The sequence below is a fragment of the Oncorhynchus kisutch genome, linkage group LG17 (assembly GCF_002021735.2).
Source record: "Oncorhynchus kisutch isolate 150728-3 linkage group LG17, Okis_V2, whole genome shotgun sequence".
Taxonomy (NCBI): domain Eukaryota; kingdom Metazoa; phylum Chordata; class Actinopteri; order Salmoniformes; family Salmonidae; genus Oncorhynchus; species Oncorhynchus kisutch.
Window position 1 is genome coordinate 42487834 of NC_034190.2, and position 23421 is coordinate 42511254.

Genomic DNA, 23421 nt, shown 5'->3' on the forward strand with positions numbered 1-23421 from the left:
AACCATACATCGTTGGGTGAGCACACATAAGCCTTTTCCTAACTATCTTCCAATTATCATCATCCCGGAGATTATGCCGTGGCCAAAACCCACGAGTTACAGTCCCTATTTTATCCACAGCTTCTGGATTCCCATTTGTCAAACACCCTCCCCAGATCTTGTATCCCCCAGTCCCTTTCGATACGTTTATATTCCCCTGATCAATTAGCTCATGTCCATAAAAGAGTCCTAGGATACAATTACGCTGGCTCTGCTTGTCTTTTGCCCTCCTCATAAAATATCAACATTCCACCGGCCTGATCTGTCTCTGCCATTGGTCTACTCATTGAACCAAACAACTCTCTCATAGATTTGGGTTTAGACTAAATTAACACTGCAGTCCCGTTTGGGGACACTTTTCTACCTAAGTCTCGGACAAACTGTAACCACGTGTTGACAGGGCCGGCTTCACCCACACAAACAAGTAGTGCGGATAGAGCCAACACAGTCAACCACCAAATGCTGTCGTCTCCCTCTCATATACCCCCTAAGGGGTTGTTAATTTACAACATAACCTTGCTGATCATGTAAAATAGTTGGTTCTTCAGTGCTTTGGTCTTGCCCTTAATCTTTTTCAAGTCTTTGGTCTCAACTCACATCTGCTTCTGCCTCTTACTTCAGGTTGTGTCTGGCTCCATCATCTCCTGTGGGCTGAACACCTTCTGGCAGTGGGACAGGTGGTGCCAGCCAGACCTTTCCTGAACTCTGACCGCTGTTGGTGTTGCCATGGTTACCTTAATGGCCCCATCCATCTTGGCTGGTTCCATTTTCTCCTGTGGACCCGGATTTTGACCCAGTCTCCAATCTCCACAGGCAGGTAGTCGGAGTCCTCACCTGGTACCTCCTCCTGACCTTTCCTAGTGTGAGAGTGGAGAGATCTGACAATAGTAGTTAGCTCTTTCATGTTCTACTTCAGCTAGAGTGAGGTCTATTTGTCTGTCAGTCATGGGTCTGTGTGCGGGAACATTCATGGGTCTTCCTGTCAACATTTCATGTGGTGTAACACCCCAGGCCTTTATTGACACTACTGCGCATTTTCATTAACACCAGTGGTAAACAATCCACCCAAGATTTCTTGGTGGAATGGCATGCCTTAGCTAACCCTTGTTTAATGGATTGGTTAGCTCTCTCGGTAACCCCATTACTCTGGGGGTGGTAGATGGACACAAACTTCTGGTCCACTCCCATCATTATGGCTACCTGCTTCACTACATCACCAGTGAAGTGGGTACCCTTGTCTGCAGATAAAACCTCAGGAACAGCAAATCGAGGTATTATCTCCCTCACTAGTAGCTTTGCTACTGTCTTAGCATCACAGTGTGTGGTGGGAAATGCCTCCACCCACCTTGGTGAACCTGTCAATAAGGACTAAACAGTACCTTTTCCTTTCTTATCTTTTTGCAAGATCTATACAATCCATGGCAAGATAGACAAATGGTCCTCTTGGTGTAGGGAAAGGACCTGGTTTCAGAGGGGCTCCTTTGGCAATGTTAAATTGCATGCAAAGTAACACATTGAAACAGAAACTGTTTCACATGCTGAGTCAAATTTGGACAAAACCAATACAAAAGAAATTGCCTCTATCTTATCCCCCCTTGACAAATGGGCCATACCATGGGCCACAAATTTTAGAAACAGGGTCAAGTTTTAACCCCGCTGTTGCCATGCCAAATGAGAACCAATATCCAAAGCCTGTTTAGATGCAAAATCATCAGTGTCTTTCCCAACAGTAGCAGAGAAGAACATGGAGTGGCTATGACACTTTGATGCAGCCAATTTAGCAGCCTCATCTGCCATGGCGTTACCCATACTCACAAAATCTTTCCCCCCAGTGTGACCAGCAACCTTCACAATAGCCAAAGCAGAGGGCAGCATCATAGCCTCCAAGAGATCTAAAACAATAGTTATATTACGAATAGGACTTCCACAAGCATTGTGAAAACCCCTACTCCTCCAGACACCACACCAGGAGAAACTAACCCCTATTGCATAAGTAGAATCAGAGAAAAATTAAACCCTTTCCCTTCTCCCATTTTACATGGCAGTGGTTAGCACCAAAAGTTCAGCCTGTTGACCTGAGAAAGTATCTGATAATGGTTGTTGTGTGTGAGTGGTTCTATCAATTGTCACAATACCAAACCCTGCATGTTTCTTCCCTGTAGTTTGATCTATATATGCAGAACTGTCAACGAAAAGCTCCAAGTCAGCATCAGTCAGGGCAGTGTCAGAGAGGTCAAGCCCAGCCATCATTGGTGTGGGACCCACTGTCTCTACACTGCCTTTGGTTGAATCTGTCATGGTGCTCCGTGATTTTGTTTTAATCAGGTTCTGTGTAATGTGGACTGAATGACTTATATGTATGGTACTGTAGAAAACCCCAGTTCTATCCCGTATACATACGGGTTGTAGAACCTAACATAGGATGATATACCCAATGCAGTTTTATTTTCTCTCTCCCCTCTTCTTCTTTAGTTTCACTACATTTATTCACTAACCACGCTACTGTAAATGGTTCCACATATGTGTGGTAAATAACCACAAATGGTTTCAATTGTATTTTAACTTCAGTGCGGGGGTCTCCCTGTCTCTTGTAGATGTAATGGAAGAGTAAACTCACAACATGTCTCTCCCAATACGTAATTCGCACATATATCCCTTCTTGTACTAATCTTAAAGACTTGTCTATACCAGTCTAGATTTATTTCAGTACATATTGACTAGCATATATCCATTCACTGTTATCAAATACACTCAACTCATACAACAATTGTCCCACACCAAATCTATAATCCCACCAATTATACATATATCAAAACAAAACCAATGCCTTCCGTCAGGTAAGAACACCATACATAAAACCAGTGTCTTCCCTCAGGTAAGAACACCATACAAAAATCCAGTGTCTTCCCTCAGGTAAGAACACCATACATAAAACCAGTGTCTTCCCTCAGGTAAGAACACCATACACAACAATTCTTTAAAAACCTGTGCCTTCCCTCAGGTAAGAACACCATACACAACAATTCTTTAAAAACCTGTGCCTTCCCTCAGGTAAGGACATCATGCACATATAACACTTTCAATCACTTGTCACCCAGTACCTCAGTACTGACTTGGTTCATCCCAATCTATAACTAAGTTCCTCACACAAGGTTCCATTAGACCCTCAGGAATTTCTAACTATTACACCTGGGATTCTGTGTCATTTATTACATATACATCATATATATTACGGACTTGTACACAAATATAGGTATTGACTGGTCCTGTAATTATCAACCCCATGAGTGAGGTGCCACTTACATACTGGAATGGGTCATCAACCACACAGTGCATTTTCTCATTTTAGACTTTTGGTTTAACAGGCTTCTGCTTACCTTATAATTATATGCGCTGCACAGTGGGACGAAGATCATCCAGACGCAGTGGTCACTCACTCCTGGCAAGCTCGCCAAATGTTGTGTGGTCCTTTGCATGGGGTGATGTAAGTTTTCTTCAATAATCAGTCTTCCAGATAGATGACACAGACACAGGAACCTTGGTATAGTCTGAAAACCAAAGCAGTACATCTCCATTACCCAGTACTTTTCCATCATTGCGCATTGCAAGCATACAAAGGTTATCACATATATACAGTAATCATGGCATTGGTGTAGCCCCACACCCGACCCCCAGGGTAACCCCCAACAAAATGACAAATGCCCCTTTTGCCCAGAACAGGTTGTCCCTGCAAGGAATGGAGGAAGACACTGTTAAGGGTGACACAATACTCAACCGTGTTCTCAAGACTCTTTCCTCAAGTGAAGGCCGAACTTGGCAGGTGGAGCTGAGCACTGTTTGAGCCCAGGTGATTTTGTGGTGGTCAAAGACTTCAGGAGAAAGAGTTGGCAGGACCCCCGTTGGAGAGGGCCGTACGAAGTTCTTCTGACCACCCCCACTGCGGTAAAGGTTGCTGAGAGAGATACCTGAATCCACTGCAGACGAGTTCCTGATCCAGGAGAAGATGGGACTTTGCCAGTTCCGGTGGTGCAGTGTGGCCCTCTTCTGCATTAGTACAGGATTGTTAATAAGAACAGTAGGTTATCCCCTTATTGGAAACCTTCATAACCATGAGGAAAATCTGTTCCTCTCTAGAGCAGAAATGGTTGCTAATCTTACATCTGGACAAAAAGAGTGTTAGATGTTTGGGTTGGGGCCAGTTAGGGTAGGAGCAGATTTACCCCTTTTTGTGTTCCCATAGGGGTAAATCTGACTATACAAATGGAGCTGTCATTCTTGGAAGAGATGCCACGTGACACTGACCCCATTACTTTTTCTGCATTATATAACAAAATAGGCCCACCGTCATTTGCCAGGCCAGACAATACTTCACTCCCACCCATCTCAGTAGCAGGAGTGATGACAACCCCTTGGTGTATTAGAGGAGAAGGAAGTAATCATTTGGGTGAAGTACAATGTAATTGTACAATGTATTACAACGGGTCCAAAAACCCGTTAACTGTTAACAATGCTGACACTGGGGAACCTGGTAATGTTACTTATGGTATTTCAGTCTATAATGTTCTTACCCCTTTGAGAGGAGCCCCAAATGGCACCTATTAGTTGTGTGGGAAAATTGCTTACTATAGCCTGCCCCTGAACTGGGGAGGTAGTTGTACTGTTGGGTTTGTGGTAACAGCTGTTTGTGTAACAATAATTATCACAGGGTGATAAGAGGAGGGAATGTGAGGGAAATATTATGATTATGTATCAAATCAATGCTACTTTCTAATAACTAATTGGATATGTTCATGCAGATGACTGATCGTGTATGGAGGAATACTCACTACCACTGTTTCTCAACTTGGCAATATGTCCAGAATATTGCTATGCTAACTTGGAGAAAGAGAAAGCCTCGTGAGGTACCGGTCAGTCACATGTGCGAGCCACCGGTAGTGATTAATTCATTACGCTAAATCATGCAAATGCATAGCCGTGTATAACAAACAGAGTTTGTTGTAACCTCTCCAGCTTGCTGATAATAAAGAGGGATTCATTTTAAGATTGACTTCAGGTGTCCCTGGTTATGAATTCCCAGCACAGGTGTTTTACTTTACTTGTTTTACTTGGTGTTTTTTAGTTTTTTACTTGGCAAGTTAGTTAATAACTCATTCTATTTACAATGACAGCCTAGGGACAGCGGGTTAACTGCCTTGTTCAGGGGCAGAACGACAGATTTTTACCTTGTTAGCGCAGGGATTCGATCCAGCAACCTTTTGGTTACAGGCCCAACACTCTAACCTGCTGCACCAGGTGTATTAAATTACAATTGATAATGATGAATTTTCCCATTATGTGAACCTTATGAGTTATCGGATTCACATGCAATTGTTGTTCAATTTAAATGTTTGAATATGAAATTATTCATGATGGGATGAAATGTGATTTTAGCTTCTAAAATGTGAGATTTGGGTCTTCATAAGATATGGCTCTTCTCAATCAGTGGCCCGCCCCTGTGGAGGGACATGGGCTATAAAACTTTTCAAACACACCCTCCTCTCCCTTCCTATATAAGCCCTTGACGACAATATAACTTGCCGTTCCGAAGATGTGAGGACGACGGTCCTATGTCAGAATAGTTCAGATAATAACTACAGAACAAAGCCAACATTGGCTTGAGCTTTGGTTACGAATGGTATGAACTTTGAACTCTTATTCACTACAGAAGTGATACCTCCTAGCCATTGAGTTAGCAACAGCAGATGTTGCATCTGGGTTAGGAGGGTTAGGAAGCAACAGACAGAGTATCCCATCTATCACCAAACGACGTTACTACAACGTTACCAATTGACAACCAGAGACATTATTCAAAGGACTCGGTTTGGCAACACGGCCTTCCATCTACCACCTACCTACCGAAGCGCAGCTCAGAGTAAATATTTATTGCATTTCCCTTTTCCAAATGGCCGGTATTAGAATGTACAAGATACTGTATTTACGATAGTACAGCTTCTCCCTGTGTCCCTCAGTCTTCTCGCTCTTTCACTCAAACCCAGCCCTTTTCCTTTGTGTAACAAGCGGTCATATCTGTTCCGCCCACTAGGGATGTTTTCCTTTATGACGTAATTTGTAATCAAGTTATGATTTAATAATGTGTATGTGTAATTCTGTGTGATTAGGTATTTAGTAAATAAATAATTAAACCCAATTTTGTATTGCTGATTCAAATTGTTAGCCAGGGTTCGTGTAGATAACTAAGAATTTACAGCTTTCACATGAGACTGAATTAAGACGACGATTGATATTGACTGCTATTGATGTAAAATATTACTAGGTTTATTCGGAAGATAACAGCTCTATAAATATTATTTTGTGGTGCCCGACTCTCTAGTTAATTACATTTACATGATTAGCTCAATCAGGTGATATAAATTACAGAGAAATTATTTTATAGAATAGCATGTCATATCACTTAATCCGGCATAGCCAAAGACACGACAGTGGTAAGCACATTTCCACTCAGGTATTTGTGTAAACTGATAAAAATCTTTATATTGTAAGTGCTATGGATTTATTGTTACAGGGAAACTGTGTTGTTTTGTTCATTGGTTGGCAGAGAGTTCAAAGAGGAGTGGCATAGGGGTGCGCTCCTATCATTTAAATTGAGTTGATTAGGTTTCTGGGTGTCTTGAATTTGGTTAAAAGGACAGTGAATTTGTTCATACTTTGAGAACTTGCTACCAAGCTCCTGTGTGTATCACTCACATAGTTTTTTCTCTTAGAGATTATTCTGAATTGAAAACTGTCATGACTTCCACTGAAGTTGGTGCCTCTCCTTGTTCACGCGGCGTTCGGCGGTCGTCGTCAACAGCTTTCTAGCTGCCACCAATCTACTTTTCTTTTTCAATTTGTTTTGTCTTGATTGTACACACCTGGTTCCCATTACATTATAATTATTTTCCCTATTTAACCCTCTGGTTCCCATGACGTTTTGTGCCTGATTGTTTCTTGTTTAGTGTTAGTCTTCTGTGTTATGGTGGGTTTTCCCTGCGTGGAATTTATGGTTGTTTATTTTTCGAGTAAAGTACGTTATTTTACTCAGTTCTGGGTCCTGCGCCTGACTCCATCCTCACCTCTGCACACTGACACCTGACAAAGACATGTAACCACGTTAAGTCTTAACCTATTGATGATAGTCATTTACTCTGAGTTGTCTGTAATGTATCATGTACGTCATGTACACTAATTGTTTGAGTGTTAATTATTTAGTTCATGACACATAAAGTATATTAGTTGAATTGAGTGAATGCATTCCTTGTTTTACAGAGTCATTATTTGACTGACTATAAGCTTAGAATTTAGTGTATCTACTGGTAGATGTTAATTATACTACTACACATGCTTGGTACCAACTTGACATCTCTGTTCGGTTTGCCCAAATAAATTAATGCTAGAACATTGGTCGCCAGGATTAGCTATTTGTATCTAGTCCCTTAATAATGGTGCAAGTTAAACACATGTTCATTATAGTCATACTAAGTGGTGATGCATGGCTCGCTACCTTGACTAGATAGATCCTCCAGAGACACACAGTGCCTGCTGCATTTATTTACAAAATATTGGAGTCAGATTGATGAATTGTAGTATATTATTATTTCAACATAATTTCTTCATAATAAATGGTAAGATAATTTCCACCGAACTATAAATGGTCACTCATCCTCAGTTGATGGGGATTTCCACTGACCTACACACAGCTCTGTCATAGTGGCCATCGGGTTCTTGGTCACCTCCCTGACCAAGGCCCTTCTCCCCCGATTGCTCAATTTGGCCGGGCGGCCAGCTCTAGGTAGAATCTTGGTAACTCTAAACTTTTTTAATTTAAGAATGATGGAAGCCACTGTGTTTTTGGGGACCTTCAATGCTGCAGATATTTTTTGGTACTCTTCGCCACATCTGTGCCTTGACACGTTCACTGAGATCTACGGACAATTCCTTCAACCTCATGGCTTGGTTTTGGCTCTCTCATGCACTGTCAACAGTGGGACCTTATATAGACAGGTGTCTGCCTTTCCAAATCATGTCCAATCAACTGAATTTACCACAGGTGGACTCCAATCAAGTTGTAGAAACATTTCAAGGATGATAAATGTAAACAGTATGCACCTGAGCTGAATTTTGAGGCATGTTTTTTACATTTTCAATACATTTCTAAAAACCTGTTTTCGTTTTGTCATTATTGATTGATGAGGAAAAAGTCAAGGGGTCTGAATACTTTCCGAAGGCCCTGTATACTATCCTTAATACTTAGTTTGTGTTTACTGTGCATCTAGTTGTTTTCTGTGCAAAAGATGGGTTAGTTGTTAAGCAACAAAACCGGTGTGTGCACAACTATGGGGCAAAACAGACAGGGTTGGCTTTGACTGTTGACAACATGTAAACGATTTAGTCTCCATATGTTTACTGAAAACAAATACGTTTGCACAATGAGCACTTGTCTCTTACATACATTGCTGCAGTTGTTGTTTAGCTAGCAAATTGTATCCATATTAGCATAGACATGACATCAGTCAAAACAAGGCATGGTATCAATAACAAGATATAACGAGCTGAAACGAGCCACCTACAGTGCATTCGGAAAGTATTCAGACCCCTTGACTTTTTCCACATTTGTTTTATTATAAAATTGATTAAATAGCTTTTTCCCCTCAATCTATACACAACACCCCTATAATAACAAAGTAAAAACAGGTTTTTAAAATGTATTTAAAAAATGTAAAAACCGAAATAGCTTATTTACATAACTATGAGACCCAAAATTGAGCTCCGGTGCATCCTGTTTCCATTGATCATCCTTGAGATGTTTGAATACTGGGTCTGAATACTTATGTAGATTTGATTGTTTTTGTTATACATTTGCAAACATATCCAAAAGCCTGTTTTTGTTTTGTCCTTATGGGGTATTGTGTGTAGATTGATTAGGATATTATTTTAATCAATTTTAGAGTAAGGCTGTAATGTAACAAAATGTGGTAAAGGGGAAGGGGTCTGAATACTTTCCCTAATGCACTACGATTCCCCACATGGCAGCTTCTTGTCATTGTTGCTAGCTATCTGACCGTTCAGAATCATAACAACCTTCAAAATCAAAACACCACACGCCTTCCTGCCACATCGATGCGCGTGCATCATTTTCGTGACGTTGTCAGCCAACCCGTTTATTGTGGCAGGTGATTGAGAAATGACCAGCGAACTGCAGTGCTCAATAAAACACTGTGCTTGGAATTACCCTCATCTTTGTTCTAGATTAGGGATATCCTGCTTTTTAAATCATGAAGATCAAACATTGTATTACCTTTAATATGGCGCTTGATGTCGGTGCAGGTTGAACCCTATTGGTGCATGTGGTTCGTTAGTATTCAGAGATTGATAGTTGAAGACAGAAACATGACAGAGAAACACAAATGTTCACAGTAACTAATTTATTTACTGTTTAATGAAGGGTAACACATTCCTTGTACATCTATAGGACGAGATTTACCCATTGTTGCCACTTGCCATTCAAAATATCATATATACTAACACAGTATTTTCTTCCTATCATTTAAAGCCTACTGTGCATTGAACTGTCCATTGCTGCCCTCTAGAGGCTACCTGTGTAAAAACAAGCATATGATCAAATTTACTAGAGAAGATATTGCATTTATGTATCAAAGTTCTTGCCGACACTATGGCACAAAGTATGTGTTGTAACTGTCCTGCAACAATAATTTTACTGAAATGAAGGGGTATCTGAGCAAATTGTGTTTGGTAACTAGAACTCGTTACCATCTTAATACCACTTTATTTTGAGTTATTATGTAAAGTGCTACCAATGTTTTTAATACAGCCTGATGGCCAGGTCAGCCATTCATGTAGCCTACTATGGACAACCCAGGACAGTTTACAATACATTGACTTTTAGGAATACAATAGGAATAGAAAATAAGTCCGAATAATAGGATTGACCAATGTTAAGTTCATTACAATCTTGCAAACTTTTGAAATTAATTATTATGAAGTGAGTTCCATAGATGGACTCAACAGTTACCCTCATTCACATCTACCTTTTTATTGAAAATATGTTACCAGATCGCAGTGTATTCAGAGCCAGTCCGTGCAGACATTTATACATTTGTTTCAATTAAGAAAAAAAACAACAGTATGCTTCTTTGGAATATGACAGGGGATATATAAAGCCAATATGTAAAACATATCCCAACTTTGAATAACTTTCTCAAATTACATTCCGGTGAAATATATTGACACCCTTGCACTTTTCTTAAATATATATATATTTATGTTGGCCTCCACACCATTTTATTGGATTTTCAGCATTGTAGAAACACTTTTATTTTTGAAACTTAAGTATACAATTTAGAAAAGAAAAATTTTGAAAAGAAAAAGGCATGGACCTAATGGACAAAATTATTCCCATCAAAGAGCTAATACTTGGTTACACAGCCTTTGGTCAAAATAACTGCCCACAAATGTTTATTGTAGTATGAGCTTGCTGCACCTTTCTACTGGAAGTTTAACAAACTTTTCAGCTGCAGACTGCTCCAATTCTGAAATGTTTAATGGGTGCCTTTGACCAACTGCACTTTTCAGATTTCGCCATAGGTTTTTGATGGGATTCAGACATGGAATCAATATTGGCCACTCCAATTCACTCGGGCTCCCTGAGTAGCGCAGCGGTCTAAGGCACTGCATCTCAGTGCAAGAGGCGTCACTATAGTACCTGGTTCAAATTCAGGCTGTATCACATCTGGCTGTGATTGGGTGGCGCACAATTGGCCCAGCACTGCCGAAGTAGGCCGTAATTGTAAATTAGAATTTGTTCTTAACTAACTTGCCTAGCTAAATAACTCAAACCCATAACCCTGGTGTTGTAAGCACCGTGATCTACCAACTGAGCCACATGGGATCAATGCTAGCCACTCCAGAACAGTTCAGTGTTTTTTTTCTTGAACCATTCCATGCATTTTGATGTGTGTTTGCGGTTGTTGTCCTGCTGGAAGACCCACAACCTTCGAAGGAGACCCAGTTTTTGTACACTGTGCTTAACATTGGACTCCAAAATACCTTGATACTCTTCTGATTTCATGACGCCTTGCACACGTTCAAGGACCCCAGTACCAGAGGCAGCAAAGCAACCCCTTTGAATGCTTCAATTGGTCGTCAGGAAACCTAGCACTGATTTGTATTGCCAAAGAGTTCTAATTTGGTTTCATCCGTGCAAAGAACATTTCCCCCTGGATTCAGGCTTGTTAGGGTGTTTTTTTGTTAAGTTCAATCAGGGTATTGTGTGTCTCTATCAGAGGTGGGGTCTTCCTATGTTTACCAAAGACCAACTTAAGAATTCAAAGAAAAGAACACCCTTCCTTCAATCAAACACAGGGGGACGTTTGATAATTATGTGGGGTTGCTTTGCTGCCTCTGGTACAGGGGGCCAAACAGGAATTTAATACATGTGCACTTGCTAGTGGTAACTTTAATTAATGTAATACATTAATGAAAAGTGAACAATAGTAGCAAGTAACAAAGGTTTGGCATCTAAATACATGAATGTCTGCTATTTTACAGTGAATCCACTCTGAAAAAGGCACAAACCATCATAACAATATACATACATAAAATGATGTGTTTCTCTTAATCTTGCAATTAATCAGTTTAAATATAGTCTGGATAACTTGTCATTATAAAAGGCAACAGCTCTGTGACAATATTCCTGATATCCTTCTTCCAAAGGAAGGGTTTCTATTGTTTTCATTGTAGTAGGCGTTTGGGGGGGGGGGGCATAAACATTTTATAACTTGGCTTTACTCAAGTTGCTATCATTTGCCAGGTTAGTTCTAAAGAACTCCTGAATCCTCCTCCAAAGGTCGACCTCTGCTGCTGCGTGGGACCTGGGCACACCTCCCCACGCAACAGGCTTTCCAATAACACCATGAATACTGGACGGGCAGAAGGGCATGTAGGGTGTCTCTAAGTAGTGTCCTGCTCCAGGATAAAATACTGACTCGTAATTATCCTTCCCATGATGCTTTAGTTGATGCATTGCCTGATCTGCAAAATAACAACTGTCCCAGTTTTGGTCATCCTCTGCAGCAACAAAGAGAAACCTTCCATTGGCTCTCTCAATTGGGATGAGCGTTGCCTGATTATCCTCTGCCATGGGGTCATTAATAACATATTTCACATTTAAGGCCCCGGACTTGGTAGCAAAGACTCTTTTGGTATCAAGCATTAGGGGAGGTATGACTGTGCCTTTGTAGTGAAGAGGAATCATGGCATTGGCATTGCAACCATTGATCCATACGGTAGCAGCAATGCCTGGCAGAAAAGTGGCAATAGACAGTGCTAGATCACCACTTTTGGACAGTGACAACAAACCTAAACCAGAGCCGCAAACCTTAAAAGATAAAGGGACAGACAAATAAAGCACCGACCATAAGACATTCAGGTAGTACTATTTCCATGAAAGACGAGTGATTTGAAGTAATATTGAAGTAATTACAAGTCAATGAATAAGCTGTAAGCAATTATAAACAAATTTTCACATTATTACCATGTTCTTACCCCTTTAATTCGTGCTGTAAAGTAATATCAACAAGTTAATGAGGAAATCAAATCAAACCAGAGGATTATTTAATGCTGACCTGGGGCTGATTTTTCAAGAACTGAATCGCCTCCTCAAAATACTCCAGATGGATCTTGGTCACGTTTTTAGGATTGTCATCAGCCCCATATAATGACACTGTAAAGACCACAAAACCTCTGTTGGCAAGAAGAGAAGCTCTAGCTTCAGATAGACCTCTTCCATATGTGTATAGGTCTAAAACAGCTGGGTGTGGACCTATTTCTGTAAAGGAGGAAATATACACTTTAAAACATTGAAAACCAGCACACATCACGTTGATGGTAAATACCAACTTCTAATAAACTCAGCAAAAAAAGAAACGTCCCTTTTTTTAGGACCTTGTGCATTCAAAGATAATTCGTAAAAATCTAAATAACTTCACAGATCTTCATTGTAACGTGTTTAAACACTGTTTCCCATGCTTGTTCAATGAACCATAAACAATTAATGAACATGCACCTGTGGAACGGTCATTAAGACACTAATAGCTTAGCAGAATGTAGGCAATTAAGGTCACAGTTATTTAAGAAAACTTAGGACACTAAAAACACCAAAAGAAAGATGCCCAGGGTCCCTGCTCATCTGCGTGAACATGCCTCAGGGATGCTGAAAGGAGGCTTGAGGACTGCAGATGTGGCCAGGGCAATAAATTGCAATGTCCGTACTGTGAGATGCCTAAGACAGTGCTACAGGGAGACAGGAAGGACAGCTGATCGTCCTCAGTGGCAGACCACTTGTAACAACACCTGCACAGGATCGGTGCATCCGAACATCACACCTACGGGACAGGTACAGGATGGCAACAACAACTGCCCAAGTTACACAAGGAACGCACAATCCCTCCATCAGTGCTCAGACTGTCCGCAATAGGCTGAGAGAGGCTGGACTGAGGGCTTGTAGGCCGGTTTTAAGGCAGGTCCTCACCAGACATCACCGGCAACAACATCGGCTATGGGCACAAACCTACCGTCGCTGGACCAGATAGGACTGGCAAAAAGTGCTCTTCACTGACGAGTCGCGGTTTTATCTCACCGGGGGTGATAGTCGGATATGTGTTTCTCGTCGAAGGAATGAACGTTAACACCGAGACCTGCACTCTGGAGCAGGATCGAATTGGAGGTGGAGGGTTCGTCATGGTCTGGGGCGGTGTGTCACAGAATCATCAGACTGAGCTTGTTGTCATTGCAGGCAATATCAATGCTGTGTGTTACAGGGAAGACATCCTCCTCCCTCATGTGGTACCCTTCCTGCAGGCTCATCCTGACATGACCCTCCAGCATGACAACGCCACCAGCCATACTGCTCGTACTGTGCGGGATTTCCTACGAGACAGGAATGTCAGCGTTCTGCCATGGCCAGCGAAGAGCCCGGATCACAATCCATTGAGCACCCCCCCCCCCCCCCCCCCCCCCCCCCCCCCCCCCCCCAACTTTCAGGTGCCTTGGGGGAAGAGTGGGGTAACATCTCACAGAACTGGCAAATCTGGTGCAGTCCATGAGGAGGAGATGCACTGCAGTACTTAATGCAGCTAGTGGCCACACCAGATACTGACTGTTACTTTTTATTTTGACCCCCCCCTTTGTTCAGGGACACATTATTCTATTTATGTTAGTCACATGTCTGTGGAACTTGTTCAGTTCATGTCTTAGTTGTTGAATCTTGTTGTTCATACAAATATGTTCATATAAATATTTAAACATGTTAAGTTTGCTGAAAATAAAAACGCAGTTGACAATGAGAGGACATTTCTTTTTTTTGCTGAGTTTACATAGTAGACCAAAGGGTAAACAGTAACACCAACCGGGAGGTACAAATAGAACTCCACGAAGCTTCCCCTCTTTGACAGGAATTCTTCTTACTCCCTCTGCAAGCAGACTTCTTTCATTGATTACTTCAGCCAGTATTCCTGGACTATCCTTGGAATGTACACTGAAGTTGACAAGGCAAGGCACTGATACAACCTTCTTAACAAACTTAGTGTGTAAGTTGTTTGGTTTCAGAGACCACAAAAGCCCCATAGGTTCTACTCCAGTGTAACTGCCACCTAGTGATGATGCAGTTGTTAGATCAATCGTTCCACTGCAGTTGGCCTCATAGGTAGCTGAGGATCTGAATACAATGCCTTTGTCATCTGTTACTTCTGCCCTCAGATCCACCTGCTGTCTTGGTTTCAGCCTGTCAACTTTCAACTGCACTGGCTCATCGAATAAGCACTTGGCATTGGGAAGAATCTGTAAACACACTTTAGACATTATACACTCTGGTTAGGAGTGGAGAGAGATAGAAATGCAGTTTAGGCTTCTTTATATAGACTTTTCAAGTGAGGCTGATACATTCAGCGAAGATAGTTGCTTGTAGACTTAAGGTTGTGGCCAATTGCACAATTGTGTGACCAGCACAGTTCAAAGATGACCTAAACTGGTAGGCTAGATGACATGAAGTGAGGATGGCGTTGAGAATGGAATCTACAAAGAAACATGGAGACAATAATACGTTAGATTGTTCATCAAATAATAAATTGCATAGTTAAACGAAATGTATAATCAAAGACAGTAGAGTATGAAGATCGCAGAAACCGCTTCATCAATAGAAATTCCCAATCACACTTGTAGGCAATGTCATGGCAATGTTGGCTAGCTAAGCTCATGCACAGAAACACGTCATCGGGTCTAACGGTCATCTCGCGCTGAACTGTGCATGTGCAGGGATCAAATCAAAGGCACTCCTTCGATACAAAATTGTTTTTGACAAAAGATTTAAATGTTTTAGTTTGTCACTTTCATGAGGTTGGAGTAATAGCATGTTCAACTTCTTAATATATTGGCTCGAGGGCCTCCAGAGTGGCGCAGTGGTAGAGGTGTCACTACAGATCTGGGTTTGATCCCGGGCTGTGTCGCAGCCGGTCGCGACTGGGAGACTCATGAGGCGGAGCACAATAGGGCCAGCGTCGTCCGGGTTAGGCCGACCGGGATGTCCTTGTCCTATCGCGCTTTAGCGACTCCTGTGGCTGGCCGGGCGAATGCACGCTGACACGGTCACCAGTTGGAATGTGTTTCCTCCGACACATTGGTGCGGCTGTCTCCGGGTTAAGCGAGCAGTATGTCAAGAAGCAGTGTTGCTTGGCAGGGTCATGTTTCAGAGCAAGCATGGAGCACCTTCACCTTCAGAGCACCTTTACCTCTCCCGAGTCTGTATGGTAGTTGCAGCGATGGGACAAGACTAACTACCAATTGGACATCATGAAAAAGGGGTCCAAAAAGAAATATATTTTTTTTAAAGACCTGGCTCGAAACTAGGTTGTGCTTTTCGATTTTGAGAAAATTAACAACTAATTAAGTAATTGCATAGGCCTATGGAAATCATAGAATCAAGTTTTTTAGGACATTAGGCCTACGTCAGACTACTGTTGGTTTTATCAATTACACGGCTAACAAGCCATATATATATATATATAAATAAGAGAGAGAGAGAGAGAGAGAGAGAGAGAGAGAGAGAGAGAGAGATCTTAAGGAACATATTTCAAAAAGTGTAGATCTAGCTAGCTAGAATAGCTGGTTTCTGAGCTAGACTCACCTTGACATTAACATTAGCCATCTTAAATCATGACCTGATTTTCCACTCTGTTGTCTTGCACACAGTCAGTAGCTATATTGGGAATCCTCCATACTTTCTTGGGACATTTTAAAAATGCATTTCCTGCAATTCTACACAATTTGACATGACTTATTATCCCCAAGGGATATTTTGAGGGGTATGTGGTATATGTACCGAAAGTTCAAATCCCAGAGCAGAAGAGGTAAAAAAAAACTGTTGATGTGCCCTTGAGCAAGGCACTTACCCCTAATTGCTCCAAGGTCGCTGTTGATAATGGCTGATCCTGGTTGTGACCCTACTCTGAGGGTGCCTCAGTGAGAGTTGGGATATGCAAAAAACACATTTCCAATTCACACATATAATACACACGTGAGAAATAGGACAAATATAAGCTCCTACTAAATTATTTTTATTACACTTTTAAACTTTTATTACACGTTGAATGTTGATCCCGACTTCCAGTCAAAGGAAAATCAGAACAAATGCACCATCTTTTACTCTTCAACCTGAGCCAGATTGACAGTGCTCTGGCCCAATGAGAATAGCAGGGGCACCCCAGACAAATGAGTGTGGGAGGGCAGCAAATAGACTGTGCGACTGTCTATAGACAGTGGAGCTGAGCAGAGGACACGCAGTGCGTCCGAACAGGACCAGGCTAACGCATTTGGGGACCCAGGGCAACTACTTCCGAGGCAACACCACGAAAAAAAACATCCTGCATCTCAACACATTTTGACATGGGGATGGGGAAGAGACAAAAATGTCTATCCTACACATTTTGTCAGGCTGAGATATGTTTTAAAGCTCATTTCCTGCAATTCTACACATTTTGCCATCTGGGGGGCCAAAATTGTTTATTTATATAAAATAAATTGTGGGGATGAATCAACCCATTCTGAATATTAGGGGTCGGAGAGGGTGTAACGCACGTTGTTGGGAGAAAGAGAGGAGGACCAAGGTGCAGGGTGGCAAGTATTCATATTCTCTTTTAATGAAAACGAATACTCGAACAAAAACAACAAAACACGAGAACGAAACGAAAACAGTCCTGAATGGTGAAATACAAACACAGAACAGAAAATAAACACCCACGAAACACAAGTGGGAAAAGGCTACCTAAGTATGATTCTCAATCAGAGGCAACTGACGACAGCTGCCTCTGAGAACCATACCAGGACAAACACAACATAGAAAACGGAACATAGACCACCCACCCAACTCACGCCCTGACCATACTAAAACAAAGACATAACAAAAGAACTAAGGTCAGAACGTGACAGTACTCCCCGCAAAGGTGCGGACTCCGGCCGCAAAACCTGAACCTATAGGGAAAGGTCTGGGTGGGTGTGTGTCCGCGGTGGCGGCTCTGGCGCTGGATGTGGACCCCACCATAGTCTTTCTCCGCTTCTTTACCCGCCTCCGTGGCCTCTTAAGAGCGGCGACCCTCGCCGCCAACCTCGGACTGGGGACCCAAGCCACGGGTGGACGGGAGGCTCCGGCAGCTCAGGACGGACGGGAGGCTCCGGCAGCTCAGGACGGACGGGAGACTCCGGCAGCTCAGGACGGACGGGAGACTCCGGCAGCTCAGGACAGACGGGAGACTCCGGCAGCTCAGGACAGACGGGAGACTCCGGCAGCTCAGGACAGACGGGAGACTCCGGCAGCTCAGGACAGACGGGAGACTCCGGCAGCTCAGGACAGACGGGAGACTCCGGCAGCTCAGGACAGACGGGAGACTCCGGCAGCTCAGGACAGACGGGAGACTCCGGCAGCTCAGGACAGACGGGAGACTCTGGCAGCACTGGGAATGAGGAAGACTCTGGCAGAGACAGCCTGGTGCGGGGGGCTGCCACCGGAGGGGTGGTGCGTGGATAGATAGACCGGACCGTGGAGGCGCACTGCAGGTCTCGAGCACCGAGCCTGCCCATCCCTACCTGGCTGAATGCTCCCCGTAGCCAGGCCAACCGGGGACACCCTGCGTAGGGCTGGTGCCATGTACCCCGGCCCGAGGAGACGCACTGGAGACAAGATGCACTGAGCCGGCTTCATGGCACCTGGCTCGATGCGCACTCTAGCCAGGCCGATACGAGGCACTGCTATGTACCGCACCGGGCTATGCCTGCGCACCGGGGACACCGTGCGCCTCACGGCATAACACGGTGCCTGCCCGGTCCCTCTCTTTCCATTGTAAGCACGTGGAGTTGGCTCAGGTCTCCAACCTGACTTAGCCACACTCCCCGTGTGCCACCCCCCAATACATTTTTGGGGCTGCCTCTCGGGCTTCCAACCGCGCTGCCGTGCTGCCTCCTCATACCACCGCCGCTCAGCTCTCGCTGCCTCCAGCTCTGCTTTGGGGCGGCGATATTCTCCAGCCTGAGTCCAGGGTCCTTCTCAAAATCTCCTCCCATGTCCAGGAGTCCTGAGATTTCGGCCGCTGCTGCTGCCCATTACCACGCTGCTTGGTCTTTTGGTGGTGGGTTTCTGTAATGCTCATCGTTGGGAGAAAGAGAGGAGGACCAAGGTGCAGCGTGACAAGTATTCATATTCTCTTTTAATGAAAACGAATACTCTAACAAAAACAACAAAACACGAGAACGAAACGAAAACAGTTCTGAACGGTGAAATACAAACACAGAACAGAAAATACAACACCCACGAAACACAAGTGGGAAAAGGCTACCTAAGTATGATTCTCAATCAGAAACAACTAACGACACCTGCCTTTGATTGAGAACCATACCAGGCCAAACGCAAACACAACATAGAAAACGGAACATAGACCACCCACCCAACTCACACCCTGACCATACTAAAACAAAGACATAACAAAAGAACTACGGTCAGAACATGACAGAGGGACATGTACCCCCACCCCCCTTTGGCAATTTAGCCTTTGCATAAATCTATTGAATGAAATCAGTAATCTAGTTGACACCGGTAAAGTGGTCAATTTTAATTCAGGTTCTCTAGCGGAGCGAGTACGTTCAGGGAACTGGGAGAAAAAATGTTGCCTTCAAAACATGGAAGAAGTTTGGAACAACCAAAACTCTTCCTAGAGCTGGCCACCCTGCCAAACTGAGCAATCTGGGGGAGGAAGGCATTGGTCAGGGAGGTGACCAAGAACCCGATGGTCACTCTAACAGAGCTCCAGAGCTCCTCTGTGGAGATGGGAGAACCTTCCAGAAGGACAACCATCTCTGCAGCACTCCACCAATCAGGCCGTTATGGGAGTGTGGCCAGACCAAAGCCACTCCTCAGTAAAAAGCCAGACAGCCCGTTTGGAGTTTGCCTAAAAAATATCTGTGCAGCGACACTCGCCATCCAACCTGACAGACCTTGAGAGGATCTGCAGAGAATAATAGGAGAAACTCCCCAAATACAGGTGTGCCAAGCTGGTAGCATCATACCCAAGACGACTTGGGGCTGTAGTCACTGCCCAAGGTGTTTCAACAAAGTACAGGGTCTGAATACTTATGTAAATGTGATATTTCCGGGGGGTTTTCATAACAAAGCTGCCTGAAGAAAGATGGGTCACAATTTGATAACATTTAATTTGTTTTGCATCCGAAAGTGTCTGGAATGCATTCAAAATGTTTTGCAAAGTTCACATAATCAGGGAAAATCATCAGGAAGGAATTGTGTGTGTAGAAAATAAGATCTGTATTGCTATCAATTGTGGTTGTGTCACTGTCCCTTCTAACGATGGGGTCATTGATGGGGTCATAATAGCTGATAGCTCCTACCATTCAAAAGTTAGAGCTACAATTATTGGCGGGGACCAAATAACCCTTTGGAACACAATTTCTGTAATGTAACATAAGGGTATAACACTGGTGTTACAGTCGAAAAGCAGCATTGGTGTATAATTTTACTGCACGGGAAGGTGGAGGGGGGCTGCGTGCCTGCGAAGCGCACATTGCACCTGTCATCCCTATAGCTGATTGTTTCTTCTAGTGAAATTAGCTGGCGCTGCTATGTAGCCTACTGTTTTAAACACCTTGAAAATATCATAAATAACATTGTGTAGGATAATAGATAGACTAAAAAATAAATTGATAGGGAGAGTTTTGAAGGAGAAAGAGCATGCCTATAGGCCTACTGCAAAATTGACAACCTAAAATAGAAAAGACACGCGTCACCTAGATGTTTAACGATTAATACATTTGAGTGAAGCAGTTCAATGCTGACACCATTTTAGTTGAGTGCATAAACTCTGGAAACCAGCAGAGGTTTGTTCTGTCTTGCAAAGCTCGAGTGGTAGGCCTAAATTCACTGCAGTATTAGGCCTTATATTTAGCCTACAAAATTATGGCTATGAATGAGCTTCTATTGGTAGCCTACATCTTTAGCCTAACTTCACTGTTGTCCTGTGCAATACCGCACACACGCTTGCCTCTTTGCTGGCCTTTCAGCTATTCCTCTATAAAGCTCAATGACTCTGGATTTTTGCTACAAATTGTTGGTCACTTATTTAGATTTTTTTTTTAAATGACCGTTAGCCTATTGGAGGCGAGAAAGAACCGTGCTCTTGCTTGCGGAATTTAAAATACAGCATAGGGTAAATTAACTGGTGGGGGACAGTTTGAAAGGGGATTGGGGACAATGGTGTGTGATCACATTTGCTGTGATGATCATTTTTCTTTTTTTCTTTATGTAACTAGGCATGTCAGTTAAGAACAAATTCTTATTTTCAATGATGGCCTAGGAACAGTGGGCCTTGTTCAGGGGCAGAACGACAGATTTGTACCTTGACAGCTCAGGGATTTGATTTTGCAACGTTTCAGTTACTAGTCCAACGCTCTAACCACTAGGCTACGCCGCTGCACCATAATGACTTGATACATTGTTGCAATGGCAGGATCAACACAATGGACAGGCAGAGATCAGTGAAAAATAATGTCCAAGAGTTATTTATCCATTAGAAAAATTACAGGCCATAAGAAATCAACACTCCAAAAGGTTGTCACTAGTTACCACATCCACAAACTCCACATATTTCTACAATTTATCTTCTTAAAATGTGATTTTAAACACAACTTTAACCCTAACACTGCTAACTTTAAACTATGACCAAAAAGTCATAGGCAATTTTGACTTTGTGTCTGTCCAGGTTAATTAATAATAATATTAGCAAAAAAACATGGCGATTAACCGTTTAGAACGTGCTTATGTTCCCCTATGATAGCTAACATAAATAAATGCACAAACATTCCGGTGTAAATAATAATCAACAGGTGACCTTGAATATAAGTATCTTAAAGTAAAGAGGATATCAATGAAATTGTTGCACCTCAATCACGGGAGTTAAAATAAATTGTTAACCAACAGTTGGCTTGTAGCCTACTTAACCTTGATTGCCTAAATGCGATCAGAAACAGTGTTAAGTGTTAGGAAGCATATACAATCGCCTATTATAACAAGATTGCTGTACTCACGTTGTCATGGATGCATACTTTTTCCTTGTAGCTTTGGTTGAGATAGGACTGTGATGGTCTGAACTTTTAAAGATAGTGCTTTTATCAATTAGATGTACATTCACCTGCGTCCTCTCTGTCGAAATGAGTGACGTGCAGTTCGCGATCGATTCGTTATTATTCGTTTTTCTGAGTGACTCGTTGTTTTCAGTTGTTCTTTGACCTGCTGGATGATAATGGGAAGTCAAAAGGTTCAAATCGTCTTACATGGAATACGTCTTAACACTTGTAACTATCATTTTTCATTGAAATTAACCAAAAGGTAAAATAAAAATGTATCAAGAACAACCCAGTCAGTGTAAATCAGCATCTCCGACTCGTTCAGTCAGTGGAAGAAGTCCGATAGAGATCAAAGTTCAACCAGTCCATCCAGTCGAGTCAGTTACAGTGTCCCTTCTCCTTTCTGAAGATAAATAGCCATTTATTTTAATCAAGGGCTTAGCGAGCAGGTCAGACATCCCTTATATCTCCACAACTTTCCAGCTGGTATCATCTGGTGGCTTATGTTATTGGTATTTTACATCTAGATCTAGAGATTATAGATCAGTATTTATGATGTGTTAAAAGCTCGGTTTGAATGCAGTTTCAGTTTATATTTTCCCACCAATTCCCTCTCCTCATCACATGGTTTGCAGTTTCAGTTTGTGCTCAAGTATCAAGCTAACCCAACCCCTTTCCTCATCTTCCAAGCATATTCAGAGATATTAAGAAAAAAAACACCTCAGCAAGATTGATATAAAAATAGAAAAGTGTTGATTTGTGAAAATAGTGAACAATTAAGTTTCCACTGCACATAGACAGACTGTCCTGCCTATGAACCCATATGGGAGTATTACTAAGAGTCATGGACAACTAAATCCCAAATGGTACCCTATTCCTTACATAGTGAAATACTTTTGACCAGGGCATAGGTAGTGCACTATATAGGGAATTGGGTATCAAAAGTGTTAATTCGTCTCAATAAATATCAATGGTCATCCACTACTCCATGATGCCGTAGATAAAGCTGATGTTGATGATGGTTTTGCATCTCTATGATCGCCCATTGCCATCATTATTACAGAGATGACACTTTGTACAGTAGTATCAGCAAGTAAATGTCTACGTCCCAAAAGGCACGTTTCCCTTCAAAGTGCAATACTTTTGTTTCAAATTTAAAAAAAATATTAAACACAGACAAGAATGGTGTATAGGTATACAAGACAGGTATACAATTCTTATCTAAACATAAAAGAGCATACAGGAACAACAAGACCCAGAGTTCTGGGTGCAGAACAAATAATACAAAACACGACATACAAAACAAGGACACGTAGAAAGAAAGAGGGAAGATGTCCCCCCCTATCCCCCCCCCCCCCCCCCCCCCCCCCCCGCGCTTATTTTTGCCGAGATGAGACCGTACGAGATTAGTTGTTTTGGGGGGTTGGTTAATCCGTTTAGGGACTCAGATACTCCCAGGATTATCAGAAGCGGGTCTGGATCTATTGAAGTCTCCAAAACTTCAGAGAGGATCCCAAAAATTCCACACCAATAACCATGCAAGCTAGAGCATAGGGCAAAGCAGTGGAGTAGTGTACCCTGCGTAGCCTGACATTTATCACATGTAGGGGATGTGTCAGGAAATATCCTATGCAGTTTAGTTTTGGAATAGTG

General features: G+C 42.5%; 1 protein-coding gene across 1 annotated transcript; it reads right to left on the reverse strand.

Annotated features, from left to right (window-relative positions):
- Window positions 1–9496: 9496 nt before the first annotated feature.
- On the reverse strand, window positions 9497–22124 carry LOC109908584 (acyl-coenzyme A thioesterase 1). The gene is made up of 4 exons (XM_031793845.1): window positions 21730–22124; window positions 14502–15165; window positions 12720–12922; window positions 9497–12472 (listed from the first exon to the last, which is right to left on the reverse strand). The coding sequence occupies exons 2-4, from the start codon at window positions 14950–14952 to the stop codon at window positions 11867–11869; spliced, it is 1260 nt and encodes a 419-aa protein (XP_031649705.1). The 5' UTR covers window positions 14953–15165; window positions 21730–22124; the 3' UTR covers window positions 9497–11866.
- Window positions 22125–23421: the final 1297 nt, after the last annotated feature.